The sequence below is a fragment of the Balaenoptera acutorostrata genome, chromosome 11, assembly GCF_949987535.1.
Source record: "Balaenoptera acutorostrata chromosome 11, mBalAcu1.1, whole genome shotgun sequence".
NCBI classification, from domain to species: Eukaryota; Metazoa; Chordata; class Mammalia; order Artiodactyla; family Balaenopteridae; genus Balaenoptera; species Balaenoptera acutorostrata.
The window spans coordinates 84,189,690-84,213,284 of NC_080074.1; the positions used below are offsets into that span (position 1 = coordinate 84,189,690).

Consider the following 23,595-nt stretch of genomic DNA (forward strand, 5'->3'; position numbering starts at 1 on the left):
TTTAGCTGTGTTGGGTCTTCGTTGCTGCGCGCGGGCTTTCTCTAGTCGCGGCAAGCGGGGGCCACTCTTCGTCGCGGTGCACGGGCCTCTCACTGCAGTGGCCTCTCTTTTTGCAGAGCACGGGCTCCAGGCAGGCGGGCTTCAGTAATTGTGGCGCGTGGGCTTCAGTAGCTGTGGCGCGCAGGCTCTAGAGCGCAGGCTCTAGAGCGCAGGCTCAGTAGTTGTGGCACACGGGCCCAGCTGCTCCGCGGCATGTGGGATCCCCCCGGACCAGGGCTCGAACCCGTGTCCCCTGCACTGGCAGGCAGACTCCCAACCACTACGCCACCAGGGAAGTCCTCTGAGATCTTTTGATGTTCACATTTTTCTATTTTAAACCATTGTTTGTAACAGTTTCCACTTTGTGAAAACAGTTAAAACAATTGAACTTCCTTCTCAGTTATCTCTTCCTACTAGAGAGTGTCGACTTTAGGATGAATTCCTAGAAGTGGTCAAAGAGAATGCACATTTTATTTTTCCCACACCGATTGCCAAACTACCATCCAGAGGGTGCACTAATTTCCACTGTTACCGGCAAGCAATACAAGAAAATTTCCGTTTCCCCACATGCTGTTCACAGTAGGCTTTGTCCAGACTTTTAATCTTAACAGAGAAAGAGAGACTTGCAGTCATAGAAAACAAACTTATGGTTACCAAAGGGGATAGCGGGGGGGAGGGGAGAGGTAAATTAGGAGCTTAGGATTAGCAGATACACACTACTATACATAAAATAGATAAACAACAAGGACCTACTGTATAGCACAGGGAACTATATTCAATATCTTGTAATAACCTATTAAGGAAAATAATCTGAAAAAGAATATATACATATATATGAATATATACATATATATTATATATATATATCTCTGAATCACTTCACTGTACACCTGAAACTAACACAACATGTAAATTAACTATACTTCAATTTTTTAAAATGGTTAAAAAGAAAAGAGAGAGACTAAGACCTTGGCATGATATTAGAGATAAAGCCTAGTGTTAAGCAGAAGGGAAATTTGTATGGAGACTCATTTTGTAATCGGTCAGTTGGTTAGTAATTATTTTCATGTTTTGATGATTCCCTCAAACAATTTTATAACAGTGGAGACTCAGAGAATGAATAAGGAGGACCCCCTCCCTCCATCTAATAGAGCTGTGAAAACTAAATTAGATAAGGTACATAAACTGACCACCACCTCATAGGAACTCCATCAGAGTACCTCTTCTTCCTTTCAGCTCTGGAGCTAAGGTTGGGAACAAGACAGTGTAAGGAAGTAAGTGACAAAACCTGTGGCTTGTTTAAACAAAGAGGATTCAAGTACAGTCTGGGGTAGTGTTGGTTGTTGCTGTGTTGATAATTTCTCTTTGCCGGATAATTTTATAAATCTGGAGACAGGGATCGTAGGGGAGAAGTTACTGGACCTGCCTCTCATTCTGCTACGCTTTCCAACCCTTCTGTGAGTCAGGTTGTTTTCAGAGGGTTGGCCTCATGCCTTTTATGCTGATTTGGTTTCCTGGAGGAAGTAACCCAAATAGGGCTTTCAAAAAATTGATCTCTTTTCTGATTAGGCCACACGGGGCCTTGTGGACAAGGTAAAGGGGATTTATCTTCACTTAATAGCAACTGGATCAATTTACATTGATTACAATTTACATTAAATTGATACAGCCACTATGGAGAACAGTATGGAGGTTCCTTAAAAAACTAAAAATAGATTTACCAAAAAAAAAAAAAAATAGCAACTGGAAGCTATTAAAGGGTTTTAGGCAGAGGGGTGATGTGTCAAACAGGCATTTGAAAAGTACTCTGATGCTCGTATAGAGAACTGGTCTCATAGGTATCAATATTAAATTGTATATTGTAAACAGTTTGGGGCAAGAATGCCATGGTAAGCAGAAATAAATGTCTGGTCTACTTGTAGGTGTGTCCCACCAGGGCTGAAGAGTACAAATATGATCAGGTATGATAAATCAGATAAATGAACATCAGATAAATCATCTTAGTCATCATGTAAATTTCTGACTTGGCTTCTCATTTAGATTTTCTTATAAATTAAGTGTGTGCCAATTAGCCAATAGAAATTTTTGGTTTGCTAGGCAATTACATTTCTCATTATAAATTGCTACATGTTCTTTTCTCAGTTGATTACCATTACTCTGTATGAGTTTCTCTGAGTTTTATCACCTCTGACAAAGTTAACTTTCTGGTCATGCAAAGCTAAGGATCAAGCTCTATCCTGAGCAACAGAGACAGTCTCTTGCTGACTTCTTAGCGTGCATGTTCTCTGACTACAACAGTCTATGGTAGACTATCACTGGAGTAAAATTCTTGTAAGAGGATTAATACGCAGACTATTTTAATGGTTTTAATATGTTTAAAATGAGCCTGTTTTAATGTTTGAAATGATTATGAAAAGACTCACTCACGTATGTAAAATGGCCCAGTCGTAGGTCAGGTTTCCTGGGGAAAAGACCCTAAAACTCTCAGATTAACAACATGCAAGAGATTTACTGGGGAGTGATCTCTGGAACAAGTCAGGTGAGTGAGAGAAGACAGCAGGATGAGGCAGAGGAAGAAGTTGAACTCAGATGCAGGTGAAAAGGAGGCCTCAGCCTATCCTGCAGGGAGCTCTGGAGTGGTGATGACTTTTCCGAGTTGTCCCAGTTGAGACAAGTAGCCAGGCCTTTGTACCCCAACTGCAACCAGCTGTTGAATGTGAGAGAGGCAGCCTCTTGGCTGAGGGAATAACTGAAGAGGCACATGTCTCTAGGCTGTCAGAAGCCAGGGTTCCCAGCAGCTGTGGGTTTGATGGTACCCCCACAGCACCCACTACCAGCCCCCTGAAGTCCTGGCCTTCATCCTTGGTCCTAGGCCTGTTTATTGCATGTACCAGTAAAATACTGCTCTTTAAAAATGTTCTACTTTCCCTCCTCATATGATTTACTGAGGTCACATCACTTCCGTCTTACCCTGCTTACCCTCAGATTAATCCTGAAGAACATCAGACAAACAAAAAGTCAGATATTATACAAAATAAATGGCCTATGCTCTTCAAAATATAAATGTCATAAAAAAAAGGCAGACGGAGAAATTGTTCCAGATTTTTAAAAACTAAAGAAATAAGACAGCTAAATGCAACGTTTAATCCCCAATTAGATCCTTGACCAGAATTGCATTATTTGCTATAAAGGACATTATTGGGACAGCTGAAGAAAATATGATTAAGATCAGTAAATTAGATAAAGTCAATGTAAATTTCTGATTTTGATAATCATTCTGTGGTTTTATAAGAGAATATCTTGCTCCTAAGAAATACACACAGGAATATTTAAGCATAAAATGGTAAAATGTTCCACTTGAACAGTACCATTTATTTTTATCTCAAATAGTCCCAGTTTTGCCCTGGGAAAAACTACTGTATCTGTCAGTGGAGAACATGACATTTTCAGTAACTAGGATTAATTACATCTCACATAAATACATTTATCTAGAATGCATATAAGAAGAATAGATCCTATTTTCTAAAAGGGCCCTTTCTTATAGTTTTTTTACAAAAGCCAAGTGGCTTTATTTATTTTAGATTTGTTCAACTACCTCCTTCCTGCCTATGTTCCTTAGGTCCAAAGGCCCTGTATCATTTACCTTCCTGTTTTTTTTTTTTTAATTTATTTATTTATTTTATTTATTTTTGGCTGTGTTGGGTCTTCGTTTCTGTGCGAGGGCTTTCTCTAGTTGCGGTGAGCGGGGGCCACTCTTCATGGCGGTGCACGGTCCTCTCATTGTCGCGGCCTCTCTTTGTTGTGGAGCACAGGCTCCAGACGCGCAGGCTCAGTAGTTGTGGCTCACAGGACTAGTTGCTCCGTGGCACGTGGGATCTTCCCAGACCAGGGCTCGAACCCGTGTGCCCTGCATTAGCAGGCAGATTCTCAACCACTGTGCCACCAGGGAAGCCCTACCTTCCTTCTTTGATATTTTTCAAAAGAACAATTTGTTGTGAACTAGTTCCATATTATGTAAATATTGTTAGTGAACCTCCATGGGAATTATAGTATCTAAATAATGGTAAAAGAATCCCTCTAAGCTCAATCAGTAAGGTGCTTTGAATCCTGCTGAGTCCCTCTGAATAAAATAAGAATAATATTGTTACAAAGCTTTACAGTTACTTAGTGCTTTCATCAAAGGATCCCAAAGCAATTTACAGGTATTACTTAAGCAATCAAACACTCCTGTGAGCACACTGCATATTATTCTCCTCACTTCAAAGCTGATTCAACTAAAGAAAAATTAAAAGGCGATAGATAGGTGCATATATACATACATATACATATAAATGTATATATATATTTAAGTGCCTATATGGGATATAAAATTAATGGAAAACAATGTTTATCACATAGACCTAATGCCCTTTATTTACTTATTTTTGTACCTCTAATGTATATCCATATAAATATGATAACCAACTCATCTCAGTTTGCCAGGGACTTTCTTGGTTCCAGCACTGAAAATCTTGTGTCCAAGGAACTCCCTCGATATTAGGCAAAGCAGAACCATTGGTCACTCTAAGTAGAACTTTTGCTTTTTTTCAAGGTAAATGAATGAAAATTGACTATAAAAGTCAGAGACCCCACTAGTTAATAAATTATGGACTGGCCTTGTGGTCCCATGAATTTAAACTCTCATTTTGTTTTATTAAAGAAGTGAGACCTGGGTCAACTTACATGGGCTTTTGCATTCTCCACCAAGTATTTTATATTGACATTTTTTTGAGGAACTATATAAATAGTGGTATAAAACAGAATTGCATATTGCTTCTTGCCTCTTGTGAGCCCAATCTTAAAATTCATTGCACTGAGAAACAGAAGTTATTAAAGTTTTAAGGGGCTTGAAGCTTCATAATAGGAAGGTTGACTAGGAAAAACATAAAATCAAAAAACACATCAACAGAACTCTCAGAGATGTTGTGAGGAATAACAGACTTTGGCAAAATAGAACCAAGAAGTATGTTAATGAATGGCTTCCTACAGTAACATTGGATCTTGACCCTAGCTGGCATCACTATCATCATCATCAATACCACCATCATCATCACTGTCATCATCACCATCATCATCACCATCATCATCATCAATACCATCATCATCACTGTCATCATCACCATCATCATCATCATCATCATCAATACCACCATCATCATTACTGTCATCAGCACCATCATCATCATCATCACCATCATCAATACCATCATCATCATCACTGTCATCATCACCATCATCATCACCATCATCATCATCAACATCATCCCACTATAAATTGGTACTGTGTAGACTTTCAAATTATTCATATTTTATATATAAGGAAAGATGAGGTTAAAAGGTGACTAAAATGAATAAAACAGCTATTGTGTATAGCCGTGTGTATGGCTACTGTGTATAGCAATTAAATTACCTGTGATTAATTCGTGTAACTATCCCTTAAAAATGAAAAATAAATGGAACAAAAAGAAAGCATACTAAGAAGAAACCATTCCCTCATTTACACTGTTTGTATCTGGTGCACATTTTACCGTAGCATTTGCAACATTCCAAGCATCTACAGTGATTATTGATATATAATGAATATTTACTAAATATTTCTTGAAGAAAAGACTTGGAGAAAGAAAAGCATTCAGGCAAGGGTAAAATAGTCTACTGAAAATTAGTTCTTCTAAACACACAGGTGCTAACTAGACAATGGGTAAGACATTGTTCTTAATTGGGAGGAGGGGTATGAGGACAAAGACATGTAGGATTAGCCTTCTGTCATTAAGAAGATTGACCTTATATTAGGGAGCTATGATTAAAAGTTTAAAAATGCCCTGTGTTCAGTACATACGTAAAAGTCAAATGAATGATAAGGACAGTAAACTCGGAGGAGACTGCAAGATCACTGTGACCTAGACTAGAGTAGGTGAAGTCTTAGCATAGATTCACCTTCTCCAGGAACCCTGGCCTGATGACCTAAGATTGGGTTATATGTTCCTCTTATGGTATCACTCTCATAGTATGGAGGTTTTGAAATTGCCTTTTCTTCTCTTTTTCTGCCACTAGGCAACAATGTCCTTAAAGGTAGAAAGTCTATTTCATTCACCATCACATCTCCACTAGCTGCCATGATGTTTGGTAAATAAAAGGCCAAAAAGAAATGGTTTTTGAAAGGCTGACTGAGTACATCAGTGAATAAAAAAATCTTCTGGCTGAATCTTAAAGGATTTGGAGAAGGTAAAGGATTTGACACTCAGAGACAGTGAAAACAATGTGGACAAAGGTGCAGAAGCAGGAACAATGTGTTTACAGAATAGGGACTGGACTAGAATTTCCAGGAAGGAGAATTTAGAATATAAAGCTAGAAAAGTAAGTTTCAAGGGGCTTGAACATCAGAGTAAGGATTTTTAACTTGGTGTTCTAGGCAAAAGGAAGGCAATAAAGGTTTGAATTGGGAGATGATAAAAATCAAAGAAATTCTTCTGGGAGATTAGTCTAGTGGCAAGGAATGGATGCATTAGTTGAATGAGGGAAGGGAAGACACAGAGATTAGTTAAAAGGCCAGGGCACTGGTCCAAGTCAAAAAGGCAAGAACGTGAGGGTGGCCTTGAAAAAAGAAAAGCAAGGACAGACAAGAGAGATATTTTACTTGTTTGTGATACTACCATAAAACAGATATATTCAGGAGAGATTTTGAAGAAAAGATCTTTAGAGTAGATTGGCTATGGGCAAGGTCAGGGAAAGAAGTAAAGAATTATGTTCTTGGGCCTGGATGAATTAGTGAATGACAGTTTTAGCTATGCATATTAAAAAAACAAACAAACAGAATAGGGGGATGAATTTGGTTTTTGGAATATTGCTGTGGTAGCTGGTCTGAAGATGCTTCCGAACAATTGCACCATTCCCTATATACTCAAGCTGCTTCTCTCATCAAGAGGTAGAGCTTCTGACCTCTCCCCTTGAATCTGGCTGGGCCTAGACTGCTTTCATCAATAGAATGCAGAAGAAGTGATGTTCAGGGACTTCTGAACTCAGGCATTAGGAAGGCTCAGCAGCTTCTGCTTCCTCCCTCTTGGAGCTCTGAGCCCTCAGGTAAGAGGTCTAGGATACCCTGCTGAAGAGAGTAGGCCATGGGGATCAGATGACACATGGAAAATCATCAAGCCACCAGACATCCAGCCCCAGCTGCAGCCCTAGATGCAATCCGACTGCAACTGCGTAAGAGAATTCAAGTGAGAAACATGCAACTACCCAGCTAAGCCATCCAGGTCAAACTATTTTTTGTTTTTGTTAAATCTGGCAATCTTACCATTAGCCACAATATGGAGGATTCTTTCCTAAAAGAAAACCACCTGCAGCCAGTGTGGGCATTATGCTTCCCCAGTGTCTCCCTTTGCATTCAGGAATTTGAGGGATCCGTGTAAAGTCTGGCTCCTGAGGTGAAGTCAGCCCGCCAGCAAATCCCACCCAGATGCACAGTTCAACTTTCTGTTGTCTCATTCTTACATCTGAAGAGATAACTAAGCATTTGATGAAAGCCTACAACATTAAAGGGAAAGATCAAGACAAGTAAATAGAAAAAGTGGCCCTGGACAAAACAGCTAATGAAGGGAGTAGGATAGAACTTTTAAAAAATGCAGATAAAATCCTCAGAGAAATAGAAGCGACGTATTCCTAAAATATGAAGAAGATGCCATAGAAAAGGAAAAGTAAGAGAACAAACCTCATTCTTGGGATTTGAAAATACAACTGCCAAAAACTTGGAAGATAAAACAAGGAGATTTGGCAAATACATTTAGAATATAGAATAAAAAAGACATTAAGGTAAAAAATAGGAGAGAAAGTTAAGAAATGAGAGATCATTCCAGAAAGTCTCAACTGACTACAAAGCGTTTCAGAAGGAAAGAACAACAACATAATAGAAAAGCTAAATGGAGAAACAAAATGTCTTCACATTGCAAAAGCCCAGTGATTGCAGAGCAGGATGAGTAGGAAAAAAACAAAAAGAAAAAGTAAAAACCCAGATACATCACTGGGAATGTATAAAGATAAAATCTTAAAAGCTTCTAGAAAGAAATTTCACATACACACACATACACACACACGCACACACACCTGTCATCAAAGGCATGCCTCAGACTTCTCAACAGAGGTAGTGCTGTCAAAATTCTAAGAGAAAATGAGTTTCCACCTAGAATTCTATGTCCAGCCTAACTATCAGTTAGGTTGAAGACCAAATACAGACCTTACAAATATGTAAGAGTTTGGAAATTTTACTCCCAGTGCATCCTTTCTTAGGAAGTATTTGAATACTGCCTCCAGCAAAATGGAAACAGAGAGCCATAGGACCAATCAAGGAAAGTAATGAAGGCAAGTACCAGCATGGCATCTATTTAGCAGGTTTAAGAGAGAAACTCCTTCATTTATCCAGCCAATACTGACTATGCACCTACTATCTCCTAGGCACTCTTCTAGGTGCTGGGAATTCATCAGTAATCAACAAAGTCATCATAATGCTTCCATTCGGACACGGGAGACAAAAGAGGTAAACAAATATGTATACAAGCTAATTGTAGGAAGTGATCAATGCTATGACGAAAAAGAAAGCAGGGAAAGAAGAGGTGTTGCTCATTCAGGCAAGGTGGACAAGGAAAGCCCCTCTGAGGGGTGGCACTTAAGGGGAGGCTTGAAAGAAATGAAGAACTGGGTCATAGGAAAAGCTGGGGGAAAATTACTTCAGGAAGAAGAAACAGGAAGTGCAAGGCCCAAAAGGTAGAAATGAGCTTTGTGTGTTTGAAGAGTGGTAAGAAGGTAACTGTAGCCAGAATGGTGGGAGTGACACAAGGTGTGGTAGATGATGTGAGAGAGATAAGCAGGGGCCAGATCACAAGGGCCTTCTCTGCCCTGTTAACTGTGCCCATAAGTCATTGAAGGGTTTAGAGCAAGAGAATGAACTGAGCAGGACAACGGAGGAATATAGGAAAAGGAGGATTTCATGGGCTTGATGGTGTGATTGAAATAATGGAAAATATTAAGGATCAAGCCAAAGAATGAGAGAAAAGAAATGGATGGTAATTTGAAACTATAGGGGGAAACGGTGGTAGAAGAAAATAAAGGTAATCATAGCACATTATGTGCCTTTCCACTGAAAGATATTTAACTCAACACAAAAATAGAAATAATTTTCATTGACTTTCAGATTTTAGGATGGATTGGGGGAAGCGTGAAACAGAGGAAGCAGAATAGCACAGTAGTTATAAGCATGGCTTCTAGAAGCAGACTGCCTGAATTTGAATCCCAGCTTTGCCATTTATCAACTGTGTGACCTTTGGGAAATTATATTACCTCTGTTCTTCAGTTTCCTTACCTAGAAAATGGGGATAATAAAAGTACCTACCTCATATGGCTGTAAGGAGTAAATGAGTTGACATTTGTAATGTAGATAGAACAGTATCTGCACATAGTTGGCATTAAATTAGTGTTTCCTTAAATTATAAACGGAGTATGATTAGAGGGCAATAGAAAAGTGCTCCACCCGAATTTCTCCCTCCTACAGGTATGAAATTCCATTATCAGAAATTTTGTCCAAGGCTTTACAATCTTTTAGAGTCCCCGGTTCAGTAAAATTTCTCTTGAGAGGAATGACATCTTAAATTCTCATTTGCTGCAAACGTGTTTGAATCAATCGAATCCTTTCCAACCTTGGCTGCTGTCTGAGCACAGAGGCAGCATGGTGGGCTGCTAAGATGGCCAGAGGACTCCACCTGCCAGGAGAGTAAACAGCTTCAGAAAGGGAGGTGAGGGGATAGTTTAAAAGGCAACTAACATGGAGAACTCCAAGACAAACATGTGGCCAAGAGCCAGACCTCAACCAACAGAGTCCTGGCTCCTGTTTCCCCATGGCCAGTCCTGGCTGTGTCACATTGACATGTTAGAACCAAGATAGACCTGGGCATGAGTTCCAGGTTTGGCAAGAGTTCCAGGTTTGGCACAGGTACAGGTTATTTATCAACAGACTGAAAAACCACATTATTTCTGGGTCTGCCATGGAGTCAAACCCAGGGACCACTTTCTTCACACTTAATTTTGTCCAAGGCTCACTGGCCCCTATAGTGGACTTGATCCCAAATGGTAGTCCCTGAACAAGCTCAGCCTCAAGGGCTTGGGAGAGGCTGTTTGTTCAGGCAGGAAACAGTTCCCAGAAACTCAACCTGCCTTTGGGAGTGGTTACCTCGGGAGACCTTTCAATCCCCGTGGACTGGGGCCTCTGGCTGGCCAAATTTCCCTACTATTTCCACAAAAACAGTGTCTGCATTTGAGTGGAAAGAACATGTGGACAAGTTAGGACTTGCCCCTTTTCAAGATGAGAATTTCTGATCCATAGACAATTTACTTTGGGAGTTGATGAATTCTGAAATGTGGCCATTTACAGGAAACTTTTTCAGGCTTTTAGGTTTCACTTGGAGAGAAATATGATACAGGAGAAAACCGGGCTGGCTTAAACCATCACCATCTGTATTTGTATTTAAAGTACAGAAATCATAAAATTTTAAAGCTGGAAGAGACTTGACATCATCTAGTCCCCCTCCTTTCTTTTTATGTATGAGGAAGCTAAGACATGAAGAAACTGAGTGACTGAGATTAAACTCAGGTGTGTTGACTTCCAGGCTAGGAATTCAACCCATCAGACACCATCCGTAACCTGGAGGGGATTGGAAATATACTCTATGAGGCTTGGTGAAAACACTATATTTTCTTTGTCTGATACCATTATCTACAAAAATGCAAAAATAATTTCAAATGCTGTAAAATTTTTAATACTTAAATGGTTTAAAAATTTTAAAGACTATAAAAATTTTAAACCATCAACATCTCACAGACACCTGTAACCTGTGGCATGTCCACTGAGAAACTCTACAGATCAGCTCACCTTAGGAGTCGGTAAAGCCCTCTGAAGTGCAAGTAATTAGTGGGAAAAAAAAAAAAGTATTAGATATCTCCCTTTCAGCCCCACTCCTACCCAAATGGCCAAGCTTAGATGTCTGGCTGTTTGTGAGGGCAAAAGAAACTCGGAAGCTGGGGGCTGGCAATGGCCAGGCCAGGCCAGTCTAGACCAGCATGTCTGCTGTACTGTGGGCCCAAGGGTTCTGGATACAGAGCACCAGGGAGCTAGAGACAGAAGCAAGGATGGGAGGCAACAGGAAAGTTTGGGAACAAACAGGTAGGAATCAGACACATAGGATTGTGCTCAGCTAAGAATGAGCCCATCACTCTGAGACTTAGCACAGTCTATCTATGGCCTAGGTTGTAAAGTGTATCCACCCTGAAATATAGAAATACTAATATTCAATCAGACTGATAAAATGGGCACATGGAGGAAAGACAAAGTGACTGAATCCTTAAAAGGGTGAAGGTAGGGATGGATGGGGAATAGAGGATGTCAGGGAAGAAAGCAAACTTTCCTCAGCAATGTCAGAGAAAACTAGCCTCTGCTACTCAACACTTTTATCCCTCTCTCACTGACTCATCACTTATACTCTTTCAAAAATGAGCTTTATTTTTTAGAGCAGTTTTAGGGTCACAGCAAAACTGAGTGGAGGTACAAAGAGTTCCCCTCACAAACACAACCCCCATCACCTTCAACATCCAGCACCAGAGTGGTACATTTGTTACAACTGATGAACTTAATTGACACATCATTATTACGCAGGTCTCTAGTTTACACTAGAGTTCGCTCTTGGTGTTGCATATTCTTTGGGTTTTAAAACAATGAATGATGAACGTAATCCACCATTACAGTACCATACAAAATAGTTTCACTGCCCTAAAATTCGTCTATGCTCTGCCTATTCATCTATCCCTACCCTGTAACCCCTGGAAACCACTGATCTTTTTATATATCCAGAATGTCATATTGTAGGAATCATAGTTTGTAGCCTTTTCAGATTGGCTTCTTAGTAATATGCATTTGAGGTTTCTCCACATCTTTTTTGGCTTAATAGATCATTTCTTTTTAGCAACAAATAACATTCATTGTCTGGATGTACCACAGTTTATTTATCCATTCACTTACTGAAGAACATCTTGGTTGCTTCCTTTCTTTTTATTTATTTATTTATTTATTTATTTTGGCTGCCTTGGGTCTTTGTGTGCACGGGCTATTCTTCGTTGCGGTTCCTGGGCTTCTCATTGTGGTGGTTTCTCTTGTTGCAGAGCACGGGCTCTAGGCGCGCGGGCTTCAGTAGTTGTGGCACTCGGGCTCAGTAGTTGTGGCTCGCGGGCTCTAGAGCGCAGGCTCAGTAGTTGTGGCGCACAGGCTTAGTTGTTCCACGGCATGTGGGATCTTCCCGGACCAGGGCTCTAACCCGTGTCCCCTGCACTGGCAGGTGGATTCCTACCCACTGCACCACCAGCGAAGTCCCTTCCTTTCTTAATGACATATGATGTTGAGCATTCTTTCATATGCTTATTTGCCATCTGTATATCTTCTTTGGTAAAGTGTCTGTTCAAGTCTTTCACTGATTTTTAAATTCAGATTGTTTATTTTTTACTGTTGAGTTTTTCTTATTGTTGAGTTCTTTGTATATTTTGTACAAGTCCTTTCTCAGATATGTCTTTTGCAAATATTTTCTCCCATCTTATGTCTTCTCATTATCTTAAAAAAAATTTTTTTTAACACCATGCATTTCCTTTTTAAAAAAATTTATTTTATTTTATTTATTTTTGGCTGCATTGGGTCTTCGTTGCAGTGCACGGGCTTCTCATTGTGGTGGCTTCTCTTGTTGCAGAGCACAGGCTCTAGGTGCGTGGGCTTCAGTAGTTGTGGTACGCAGGCTCAGTAGTTGTGGCACACGGACTTAGTTGCTCCACGGCATGTGGGATCTTCCCAGACCAGGGCTCGAGCCCATGTCCCCTGCATTGGCAGGCGGATTCTTAACCACTGCACCACCAGAGAAGTCCTGTCTTCTCATTATCTTGACAGTGTCTTTCACAGAGCAGAGGTTTTTAATTTTAATGAAGTCTAGCTTATCAATTGTTTCTTTCATGGATAATGCCTTTGGTATTGTATTTAAAAAGTCATTTCCACACCCAAGGTCATCTCAATTTCCTCCTATGTTATCTTCTAGGAGTTTTATAGTTTCGCATTTTACAATTATCTATGAACCACTTTGAGTTAATTTTTGTGAAGGATGTAAGGTCTATGTCTAGATTCATTTTTTGCACCTGAATGTCCAGTTGTTCCAGTACCATCTCTTGAAAAAGCTATCTTTCCTCCGTCATATTGCCTTTGCTTCTTTGTCAAAGTAACTTGCTGGGATTTTTTATTGAGATTGCTTTGAATCTATAGATCAAGTTGGGAAGAACTGACATCTTGACCAGATTTGGTCTTCCTATCCATGAACATAGAATACCTCCCCATTTATTTATTTCTTCTTTGAATTATTTCATCAGAGTTTTGTAGTTTTCCTCAAATAGATATTGTATATATGTTGTTAGATTTATACCCAAGTATTTCTTTAGTATTTCTTTTGGGGAGTACTAATGGAAATAGTATTGTGTATTTTATTTCAATTTTTACTTGTTCATTCCTGGGATAGGAAATTGACTGACTTTTGTATATTAACCTTATATCCAACAACCTTGCTATAATAGCTTACTAGTTCCAGAAGATTTTTTTCTCTATTCTTTCAGACTTTCTACATAGACCACTTATGCTCTTTTAAGTTTTGTTATGCCTGTGTTTTGTTTCAGTTACTTCCAGTGGAGCAGAAGAGTTGGGGGAAAGGGCTTGTGGGCAGACACAGTTTCCCCTGATTCCCCAGACTGGACTGAGCAGAGCTGCAATTCAGATGAAGCTTGTGTTTAGGTCAAGTCACTCGGAAGGATAGTGAAGGGATGAGATAGTGGGTGAATAAGATACTTACTTCACCAATTTTTCAGATATTTTGTCTGATTTTTGGCTATTGTTTCCCCTAAGTGCTTTCTTTGCCCAAAGAGCCATGGATGGCTGGAGATACCGTCTTGTTCTCAGGACCTTGTACAATGCTTCTAAAGTTTCTAATGTGGAACTGTCTGGTCCTCAGGTTTGCTCTTTTGCAACCCTGGCTACCCAGCTAGTCTCCAGAGAGACAGCTCCTTAGTGGAGCAACCTCAGAACTTAAAATATATATATATACCTTTGCTGTTTTATCTTACTCCTCTCTCCCAACCTCCTGGAAGTCCTGGGCCAAGTCAAGTGGCTCCTACAAGCAAATATTTACAAACGTTTGTTCAACATTGATTTGGTCAGGATATGGATAAACTTTTTTTAATCAGTAAAAAAAATGTATTTAGAAACATATTTACTACTAATTCACTTCCACTAGCTGAAGAACAGGAAATGTTCTAAAAAATTTTTTAACAGTCACTTCCCATTTTTCTGAAGCTCTCTTCTCTCTTGAGTTTTGTTTGTTTGTAATTTTATGAACCAGAAAACATTTTGAGAGGCATATGAAAGGGTTAGTAAAACAAACCACTCACTGTCAAGAAATAGCCCTAGGTCGTACATTAACTGATTCAGGAATTTCAGCTGACCACTAGTGCACACATGCATCTCAAAAATATCCAAATTAGATGGACTGCTACTAATAAAGAGTTCTGTTTTCATCTCCTTTTGAGGGGAGTGTCTACCTCAGTGAGACTGGAACCAATTTTCATTTTCTTAGCTATATAAGGAGTTGATAGATAAACCAGTGTTAAAGGACACTGCTTTCCACTTCATTCCAGTGAAATGTTGGAGTTGATTTGTTTTTGCCAATGTTATTTTAACATCCTTTTAAAATCACCCCTCCCACCCACCTCCTTCCACAGCTGCCCACTGGCCTGCCTCTTTAATCTGGCTCTGAAACTCTGTGACCTAGTCCAGTCACATAGTTGCTCCTTAAAATACTCTTCCTTGACTTGCTGACTTGAAGTTGAGCTCCTGAATAATTTAACTCCTTTCTTGGAATGGCCACCTTTTAAGACCTCTCTTCACTTTCACTTCTGAGGGTGGAAAGAAAGTCAAAGTATTAGAGACTCACTATGTACTTGGCTAAGGAGTACTTGGACCTGACAGTAAGAATTTTTACTCAGTCTGATGTATGGGCATCATATAACGCTAGCTTAATCTGTATTCACCACTGTCCCCACCTTTACTCATACAAGTGTGATGGTTTGACTGGGATGCTCTCCTTTAGTCAGGAGGGGGTGGGGGTATGAAAAGAAGAGACAAGACTGTTTCATACTATAATTCTACCCTGACCCACTGTAGCAATATCAACTATAATTCAATTCAAAATTCCACATATTCCACAAGTATATTTGGCAATACCGTTCTGGGAGGTATTTTGGAAACATGCACCGAAACCTTAGACTATCTATATTAGGCAAAAGTCTTGGTTGCCTAAAGACAGAAAGTCAGCTCAAACTATTTTAAGAAAAAAGGGGAAGTTATTAGGTCAAGTAATTGGAAAAGTCTCGGGCAGCATCTTGCTTCTGGCATGGCCGGAACCAGGAACTCAAATGATATCATCAGGAATCTCCCTTCTCTCTCTACCTCTCAGCTCTGCTTTCTTCTATGCTGGCATCATTGTGGCAAAGTTGACTTTTGTCAGTTCCAATCTTAAACAGTCCTTGGTGCCCATAATTTCAGAAGAAAAGAGATGTTTTTATCCAAGTATCATTAGCAGACTTAGAAAAATTCCCCCTTATTGACCCTGATTAGATCTTTTATACCACTCCTGGAACAGTCACTGTGTCTGGAGTGGTCGGAAACAGGACACTCTGATTAATCCCAGCCACGTGACAGAAAGTTCCACCAGGTCGGGGAGAAGCAATTCCTGAAAGGCAGTTCATAAGTAGAGTGTGAGATCAGTTCTATCATCTGAAAAAGGGAAAGAATTCTGGACAGGCAGAAATAAGGGACATCTATACCCAAAGTTCTTATTCTTCTATGTATTTACCCTTAGGAAATAATCAGGGGTGTGAAAGAGTTACAAGGTTATTCATGACAGAATTATTTATAATAATGCAAAACCGAAAAGAATGGAAATATTCAATAATAAGGGATTAGTTGAATAAATTATGGTACATGTATCCAAAGGAACACTATGCAGCCTTTGAAAAGTGTGTTGTTGAAGAAAATGACATGACAAAGTGTTCATGGTGTGTTGTTAAGCATAACAACAGTGCACAGTGTCCCAATTTATACACATTTTTACACATGTACACGTTTTATCTATAAAAACATATTGTGTAAATGTTTTGAAAGATTGAAAGAATAGATGATGTTGATTACTTCTAGTTGGTGTTATTAGGAGTAATTTTAATCATTCCCATACTTTTCTCTATTTTCTACAGTCAGTATGTATTTTTTAAATTAAAAGCATTATTGAAAAACTTTTAATTCCTCACTACCAATTTAAAACTGATCCTGCTATTTCTCTCTGGGAAAGAAGGAGATGAAATGGAGATCCTAATTACTGGTAAATAGCAAACTCTATGGAAAGGAAACTAATTAGGAGAATAAATTCTTCACCAGTTCTCTAAGATTAGCTAAGACGCAAATGTATTCTCCATTATGTCACATTTCCATATTTTGAGGCTTTATTTGTATGCACACCACTAAGTCTTTCAGAATTAATCAACCAGCCAGCTCCATACTCAAAGCACAGGCCCAGATATCTACACAGAGAGAGACTCAGGGTTCCTTTCTAAACTTTACATTTACTCCTGAATGTATCTGAAGAAAGTGAAATGTATTTCCTACTGCTAGAGACCAGGACTTTTTCTTGATCGTATTAGAAATATTCAGATTAGAGGAAACTACTTCAGTAAAATAAACATCCTAAATGAACAAACCTTAGCTCCGGAGGCTCACTTACTCACTTGTTTCAGTTTCTCCTGGAGAATTCCCTTTATGAATGAGACTTGGCATCATCCGAAGAGCCTCTACGTTATCCAACCCCTGGAGAGAGGATCGAATAATTGGTCTCCCCCCAGTTTACTAACGAAATATCAGTGAGCCAAATCTTTATAAGCCTAAAGGGAAAATTGTAATTATGCCAGTGACTTTTAGAAAAGCACAAAATTAGGAGGAAGGGCAAAAAGCAACACTCATGTTCACTGATTTCTACCATTACCCGAGTCCATCATTTCACCTGGAAGTTAACCCCATTTCCTTTTGAATTACCAAACCAGAGGCAGCTTGATGCCATTGGAAGATGGTCTACAGGGTGTTCCCTATTAAGATGACATTTCTGTTTCTTGGTACCTTCCACCATGGGATACACTTACTTGTAGAAGTTTGTTCAACGTAGAGTCCGCTTTATCTGGCAAAGTTGTTCTTGTCAGTCGAGAAGGAAACTTAACAAAGTATATCTGATACAACAATGGCCTATACAATACCCTTTCTTCTTTCTTATTAACAGAACTCCAAATTTCTTTGGGAGGGCAACATGTCCAGCTGAAAACCTCCATTTTCCAGAGTGGCATACGTGGGGATGTACCAGTCAAATCCCTTTGCTTCTGGAAAGGATTTGCTACCCATGTCAAAGAGTGTGGTTAGCTGACTGTATCCAGTCATTAGCTCCTGTCAACTTTCAAGCTGAGATCCTGCTCTCCTCAAGGCAGCCACCAGCCAATGACTAAGCAAGATGGTAATACAAAGACCTAGCCATTTCCACCCAACACAGGATTCCCCTAGTGGGCAATCCTTACTCTCACTGGGCTGGCAGAGACTGTCAGGTTTGCATCAGTGAATGCTGGCTCCCCCTGCCCAATTTGGCTTCTTGCTTCTTTCACAGCGTCACTCCCCATTAAACCTTTCCTACTCCTCACTATCTCAGCATCTATTGATACTTCCTGAAGAACATAACTGGTGACAGCCAGCTTCCTTTGTGGCTTTGGGCAGACACATGACACAGTTCTGACCAGTGAGATGTAAGTGGAAGTGGCTAGGTGGGAGTCTAGAAAAGTACTGTCATCAGAAGCAGTTTCAACTGACACACACCTTTTGCTCTTTGCTTTTTCTCTTCTTTTTGCCTGGGTTACAGATGCGTTTTAAAGGGTGGAGCAGCTATCTTGTGACAATGAGGTAACAAGCCCAAGGTCCAAAACCACATACTAAGGATGGCAGAGTAGAAACCTGGAAAGAGCCTGGGTTTTAGAAGGCATTGTGAAGGGATCATACCAGCCTTGGACTGTGTATCTCTAGGTTTCTTATTTTGTGTAACAAATAACCCCCTTACTTGTTTAAGACTTGATATGCAGGCTTTACAGTGGAATGCAAATCTAGCTAATTCATAGGACATAGGAAATTGTCTTGATATTAAGAACGTTGTTAAGCAACACCACTAGGTTACAGAGCATGTACGGAGCATGGTCCTCATTATCTGTGTGTGTGTACATACATGCAAATGTGCAGATATCTTTTATATACACATTTTTAACATGCACACATGCAGATATCTTTTATATACTCATTTTACACATATTACACACATTTTATCTACATAAATCTAAAATATGTGCTTAAGAAGAGGAGGGGCATGGTGATACCCACCTATCCAGCCAAATGAGCTAAATCAGCCTCCTTCAGTGAGGGGATCAGGAGTGACATGGGTTTACCCTCACCTTCTCCTGTAACAGTTTAAGTCATGAGGAAGAAAACAATCAGCATATGAAATATTTTGTGTGCAAGACAGAAAGCAAATGTTTATCAATTGTGTAATACCTGTATTGATTTACCCAGGAAACTGCCAAGCCAAATGCTGCACAGAATTTAAGCCAAGCAACTCTTTTCCTAGTGGAGTAGGAGAATTCCAAAGTTCTACCTTGTCATCATCTGGCAGTTCCCAATGACAAGGCAAGATATACAACCTTTAAATTTTTGAATAAGGAAGACCAGGCAGCCACCTGTGCTTTGGTAGTAGAAAATCTGAATTGCAGAGGTCGTGTACTGAATAACTTCATCGGCAAAGGTGGTAATATGGCTTGTCTTAACCTTTTTCACAGGGTGTTGTGAAAATCACATGAGATAATGACTGTAAAATGATACAAAACATAAATTAATAGTAATAATAATAACAACAACTAACGCTGTCTGTATGTCAGGCACTGTTTACAAACTTTATACATTTTAACTCATTCAATCCTTGTACCAACTCAATGGTATTATGCGATGTGACTATGGGACCCAGAAACCTGGGACCCAGAACACGCTGAGGGCCATTCACACATTTTGTGAGTGGCCACATTTATGTATTTATTATGAAGGAAACATGCCTCACTGGTATTTTCACATTTCAGGAAATGTGTTTAATTATGATCGAATTGAACACTGAGACACTTGTAGATCTTTGTGCTTCTAATTATTTCTAAGAATAGAGGACACACAGGTAAGGAAAACTGTTGAAGAGGGAGGGACCTCCTTTCACCTCATGTGTTTGCCTTATCCCAGAGGAGAAGGAAACTCACTACACTTCTGTCCTCTCTCGCTTCACTCCTTTGTTTCTTCTCATGGGAGTGACTGAGATGATTGGTCAGAGTTGGGAACATTCGTTGGGCTAGTTTCACTGGTGGGGGACCTGTTTTCAAGGACCTTGTCCTTTAGCCTTTCATTTGCTGTCCTTTCCTTTCATTTGCTTCTGAGCCCAGATCTGACTTGACTTCCTGTCGGAGTGGCAAGCACATGTGGGCAGGGCCTGGAGCCTACCTCTTAAAAAGGAACTTGTGGTCCTTGCTGTTTGTCTGCCATTTGGGCAAGTGACCCAGGGGCTGTTCTGAAGGCCCTGCTGTGTTTCCCAGCCACGTGCCTGAATACTCAGGTAGCAAGTCTGCTAATCAGTGTGCAAAGGAGGAAACCCCAGTACAGCTTCAGCCAGACTCAAAATTCAGTCTCTGACACTGCAGTTTATCACAGCCTTGCATCTGGGGGCATGTGTGGCTACTGCCTCGATTAAGAGAGTGGTCTATCCTTTTCATTTGCCTAGTGATCTTTTCACTTGTGTTCCTAGAAGAGAAGAGGGTTAGTGGCACCCTAATCCCCTAAAAGAAATCCAAACCCAAAAGAATATATATATATACATATATGTATCTGAATCACTTTGCTGTATACCAGAAACTAATGCAACATTGTAAATCAACTATATTTCAATAAAAAAAGAAATAAAGAAATCCAAACTGCAACTTAAGAAACTTCATCTCTTCTGCTAGATGGAACCAGATACCCTTCTTCTATGTCTCCAGGTTGTAGCCTAAGATTGGACCTATGATAGTGGCTTTAAAAATGCTTCCTGGATGAATTAATAAATTATGTCTTTTTTAAAGTAGAGTTTGAAAAAAAAATTGAATAGAACAGGTTTCCAGAAAGATGAGAAAGTAAACTTAGCTTCGACAGAGCAAAGAAGGCTATAGTCTTTCACAGAACCCAGGCAAAGTACTCAGAACTGAAGAAATACTGGACTTTGGAGCTAATAGAAGTATCTAAACTGAAGGGCTAGAGTCTGAACACAAGGGCAAACATCCTCAGGCAGTTGCAGAAATTAAAATTAGCTATCGACGGGTGGGCTGCTCTACTGCAGAGCCCTCCACAGGTAGGTCTTGAAATATTTACTATCTGACTCCCCACAGTTAAAACATCTTTAGATGTTCAATCAAGGTATCTGTCAATATCATGTATTTTACATGTCAAAGGGGAGCAAACCAGTATAGGATAGTTGAAACTTCTCAAAACGTAAATAAAAGATGTAGAAGAAACAGTATGGGCAGTCCTCTAAAAAAAATCTGTTTAATGAATTAATTAAATCTTATCAAAACAACACAGGTGCAGTTAAAACAAATAGTGAAAAAAAGACTTACAATGAAAACAGCAGTTCCTGCTTCACCATTCACTAATCCCCAGTACCTGTCATAACAGGCCACTCTTCACTTTTTATCTATTTCTTTTGGTGTGTTTCTAAATAATATGCTTATATTATAATATTATTATTATATTTCTTGACTAATTTCAGAAATCTACTAACTTCTTTTGATGGAGGATAAAACTTTAACTCTACTTTCCCTACTCTCATTCACTCTATAGAGTTAGGTCACAATTTCAGGATAACTCAATAGTATTATTATAACTATGTAATTGTTGACTATTGAAATAAGCAATGTACTTTTGGGGGGGTTCTATCTTTATATTTTTCCTACATTTAACCACTGCCTCATTTGTTCATATGCTTAATTTCCAATATTTATAATCCTTAATTTTTTCTATCAATTTGTTGTACTTGTAGCAATGATAATTTTCCAAATGCCAGACACATCAGTTTATTCAATCAAATCCATTTTTCCCTAAAGCCCTCCCCTAATCTCAGCTCCAATTCTGACTGGTTTTTGGACACAGGATGACATCCATGAACTTTATTTTGTTATTTTCTTATGTTAGATCTCTATTTCCTGGATCTCATTTCTCAATTGTATTAAGTTGATGGCTTTATACTTTTTACAAGTTATCAGCACTAATTTTTCTGCTTTCTACTCATTTTTATCAAATGTTAAGGACAAGATGCCATTAAACTATGCTAAAAATTACACGCACTACTGTTTAACAGAAATAACAATGCCATCAAACTCAGTACCACCAAGAAAATCCTTCATTCCTCAGACATATTTAGTGCACAACTGTTACAGAGGAATGTACAAGAAGTATGGCCTGGGTTGTATTAAGGTTTCTATGGGCTCAAGAGAAGCTTCTCATTTGGTATCTCTTCAAACCAATCTCTTAAAAATATTTCCTTAAATTCTGTGTGTGTGTGATTAAAAGGATAAGCTGATTTTCAGCAAATTGAAATTGTATGCTTTTCCTTCATGTCTCTAACCCTTATGCCAACAGTATACTCATCCTTTTCTTTGTTTCCCCTAAACAAGACTCCATTTAACAATAATGTTAGTGACTCAATTTTTTCTGAAAATTCCACTGTGGAATAGTGCACAGCTTTTCACAAAAAGAAAAAAAAAAGGAAGGAAAGAAGGACGAAAGGGAGGGAGGGAGGGAGAGAGTCCACTAGCTATATCTCTTCTTCCAAATCTCTGTATTTGGCTTGAAACCACTTTCTCCCTCTAGCATTAAGCTGGAGCTATCCCTGGGGTTTTGGATCTTCCCCCACCCCCAAACTCTCTCTTTCGCCAAACACTTAAGCTCTGCCCCAGCCTCTTGTTCCAAACTTGCACAACAACCATTTGTTACTACAACTCCCGCCTTCTAGTATGTCAAAAGCTCTTAGATTGATCCTCTAGTTAATGCGGATACATTTTCATTAGGAGTCAGTGAAGGATTATTAATAATAAATTTTCCTCTTACATGTTCAAAATCAAACTAATGGATTATTTTATGCATTAAAATAAGAGTTGGACTGGGGCTTCCCTAGTGGTCCAGTGGCTAAGACTCTACACTCCCAATGCAGGGGGCCCAGGTTCAATCCCTGGTCAGGGAACTAGATCCCACATGCCGCAACTAAGAGTTCCCATGTCACAAATAAAGATCCCACATGCCGCAGCTAAAAGGATTCCTCATGCCGCAATGAAGATCCCACATGCCACAACTAAGACCCAGCGCAGCCAAATAAATAAATTTTAAAAAAAAAGAAAAAAGAGTTGGACTAACTTCAATTTCTCCACTTATATAGGGAGATGCATGTAAAAATCTAGGTTTACCAGCACCAAATTTCCAGCTGGGGTAGGGGGGGTTCATGTTTTGTTCCATTTACAGATTCTTACCTGGGTAGCTGGCTGACTAACACTGAGAGTGGGTTAGTTGAAAGTGGAATAACCGAAATCAAGGACAGCCATGGAGTTTTCCAGAGAAAGGCAAGTCAAAAAGAGCACTGGGGGTGGGATTTGGGGGTATAAGGCAGCATAGTATCCAGTGTTTGGTTCTCTGAACTGTGATGGAACACTGTTGGACTTTCAGTTATAAATGAATTCTTACAATTAAAGTGCTTTCTTCATAGTATTGTTATGACAACTATGTAATCTAAGACACAAAAGACATTTAGAACACTGCCTGTCATATCATAAGCCCTCATTAGCTAATAGAAACATTGGCTGCAACTTTATTCACTGACCTGTGCAGCTGAGACCAATTTACCTGTTTTTCTGCCCCCAGAAGCCAGACCTGGTCTCTGGTAGGGACGATAGAAGTCAGCATGTCACTCAAGGTAGGCTTGAGTCAAAATTGATCTGACTTCACCATCACGTCCCTCTAGGAGGAAGTCTTTGCCTTCCACCCCATTTTCCACAAGAGTTAAATTTCCTTGCTCTGAATTCCAGCCGTTTTGACCAGGTCTTTGGTGCCTGTTTCTAGACCTCTCTGATGCCAGTCACTTGTCCATATGGGTCTTTGTTAATTATCTGCAACTCTGTCCTCTGCTCATCCCTTCTTCTACACTGCTTGGGTAGCGATGGTTGCGTTGACAATGGTTCTGAACTTTTGCTAATAGAACATGACCATAAAATGTTTGGGTT

General features: G+C 39.5%; 1 protein-coding gene across 1 annotated transcript in view; it reads left to right on the forward strand.

The window, feature by feature from the left end:
- The first annotated feature begins 2,536 nt into the window (after nt 1–2,536).
- Nucleotides 2,537–23,595, forward strand: part of LOC103003381 (glutamyl-tRNA(Gln) amidotransferase subunit C, mitochondrial-like) — a 47,378-nt gene continuing 26,319 nt past the window's right edge. The window contains exon 1 of the mRNA XM_057557557.1: nt 2,537–2,578. Coding sequence (XP_057413540.1) covers nt 2,537–2,578 — 42 coding nt within the window. The remainder of the gene's footprint in view (nt 2,579–23,595) is intronic.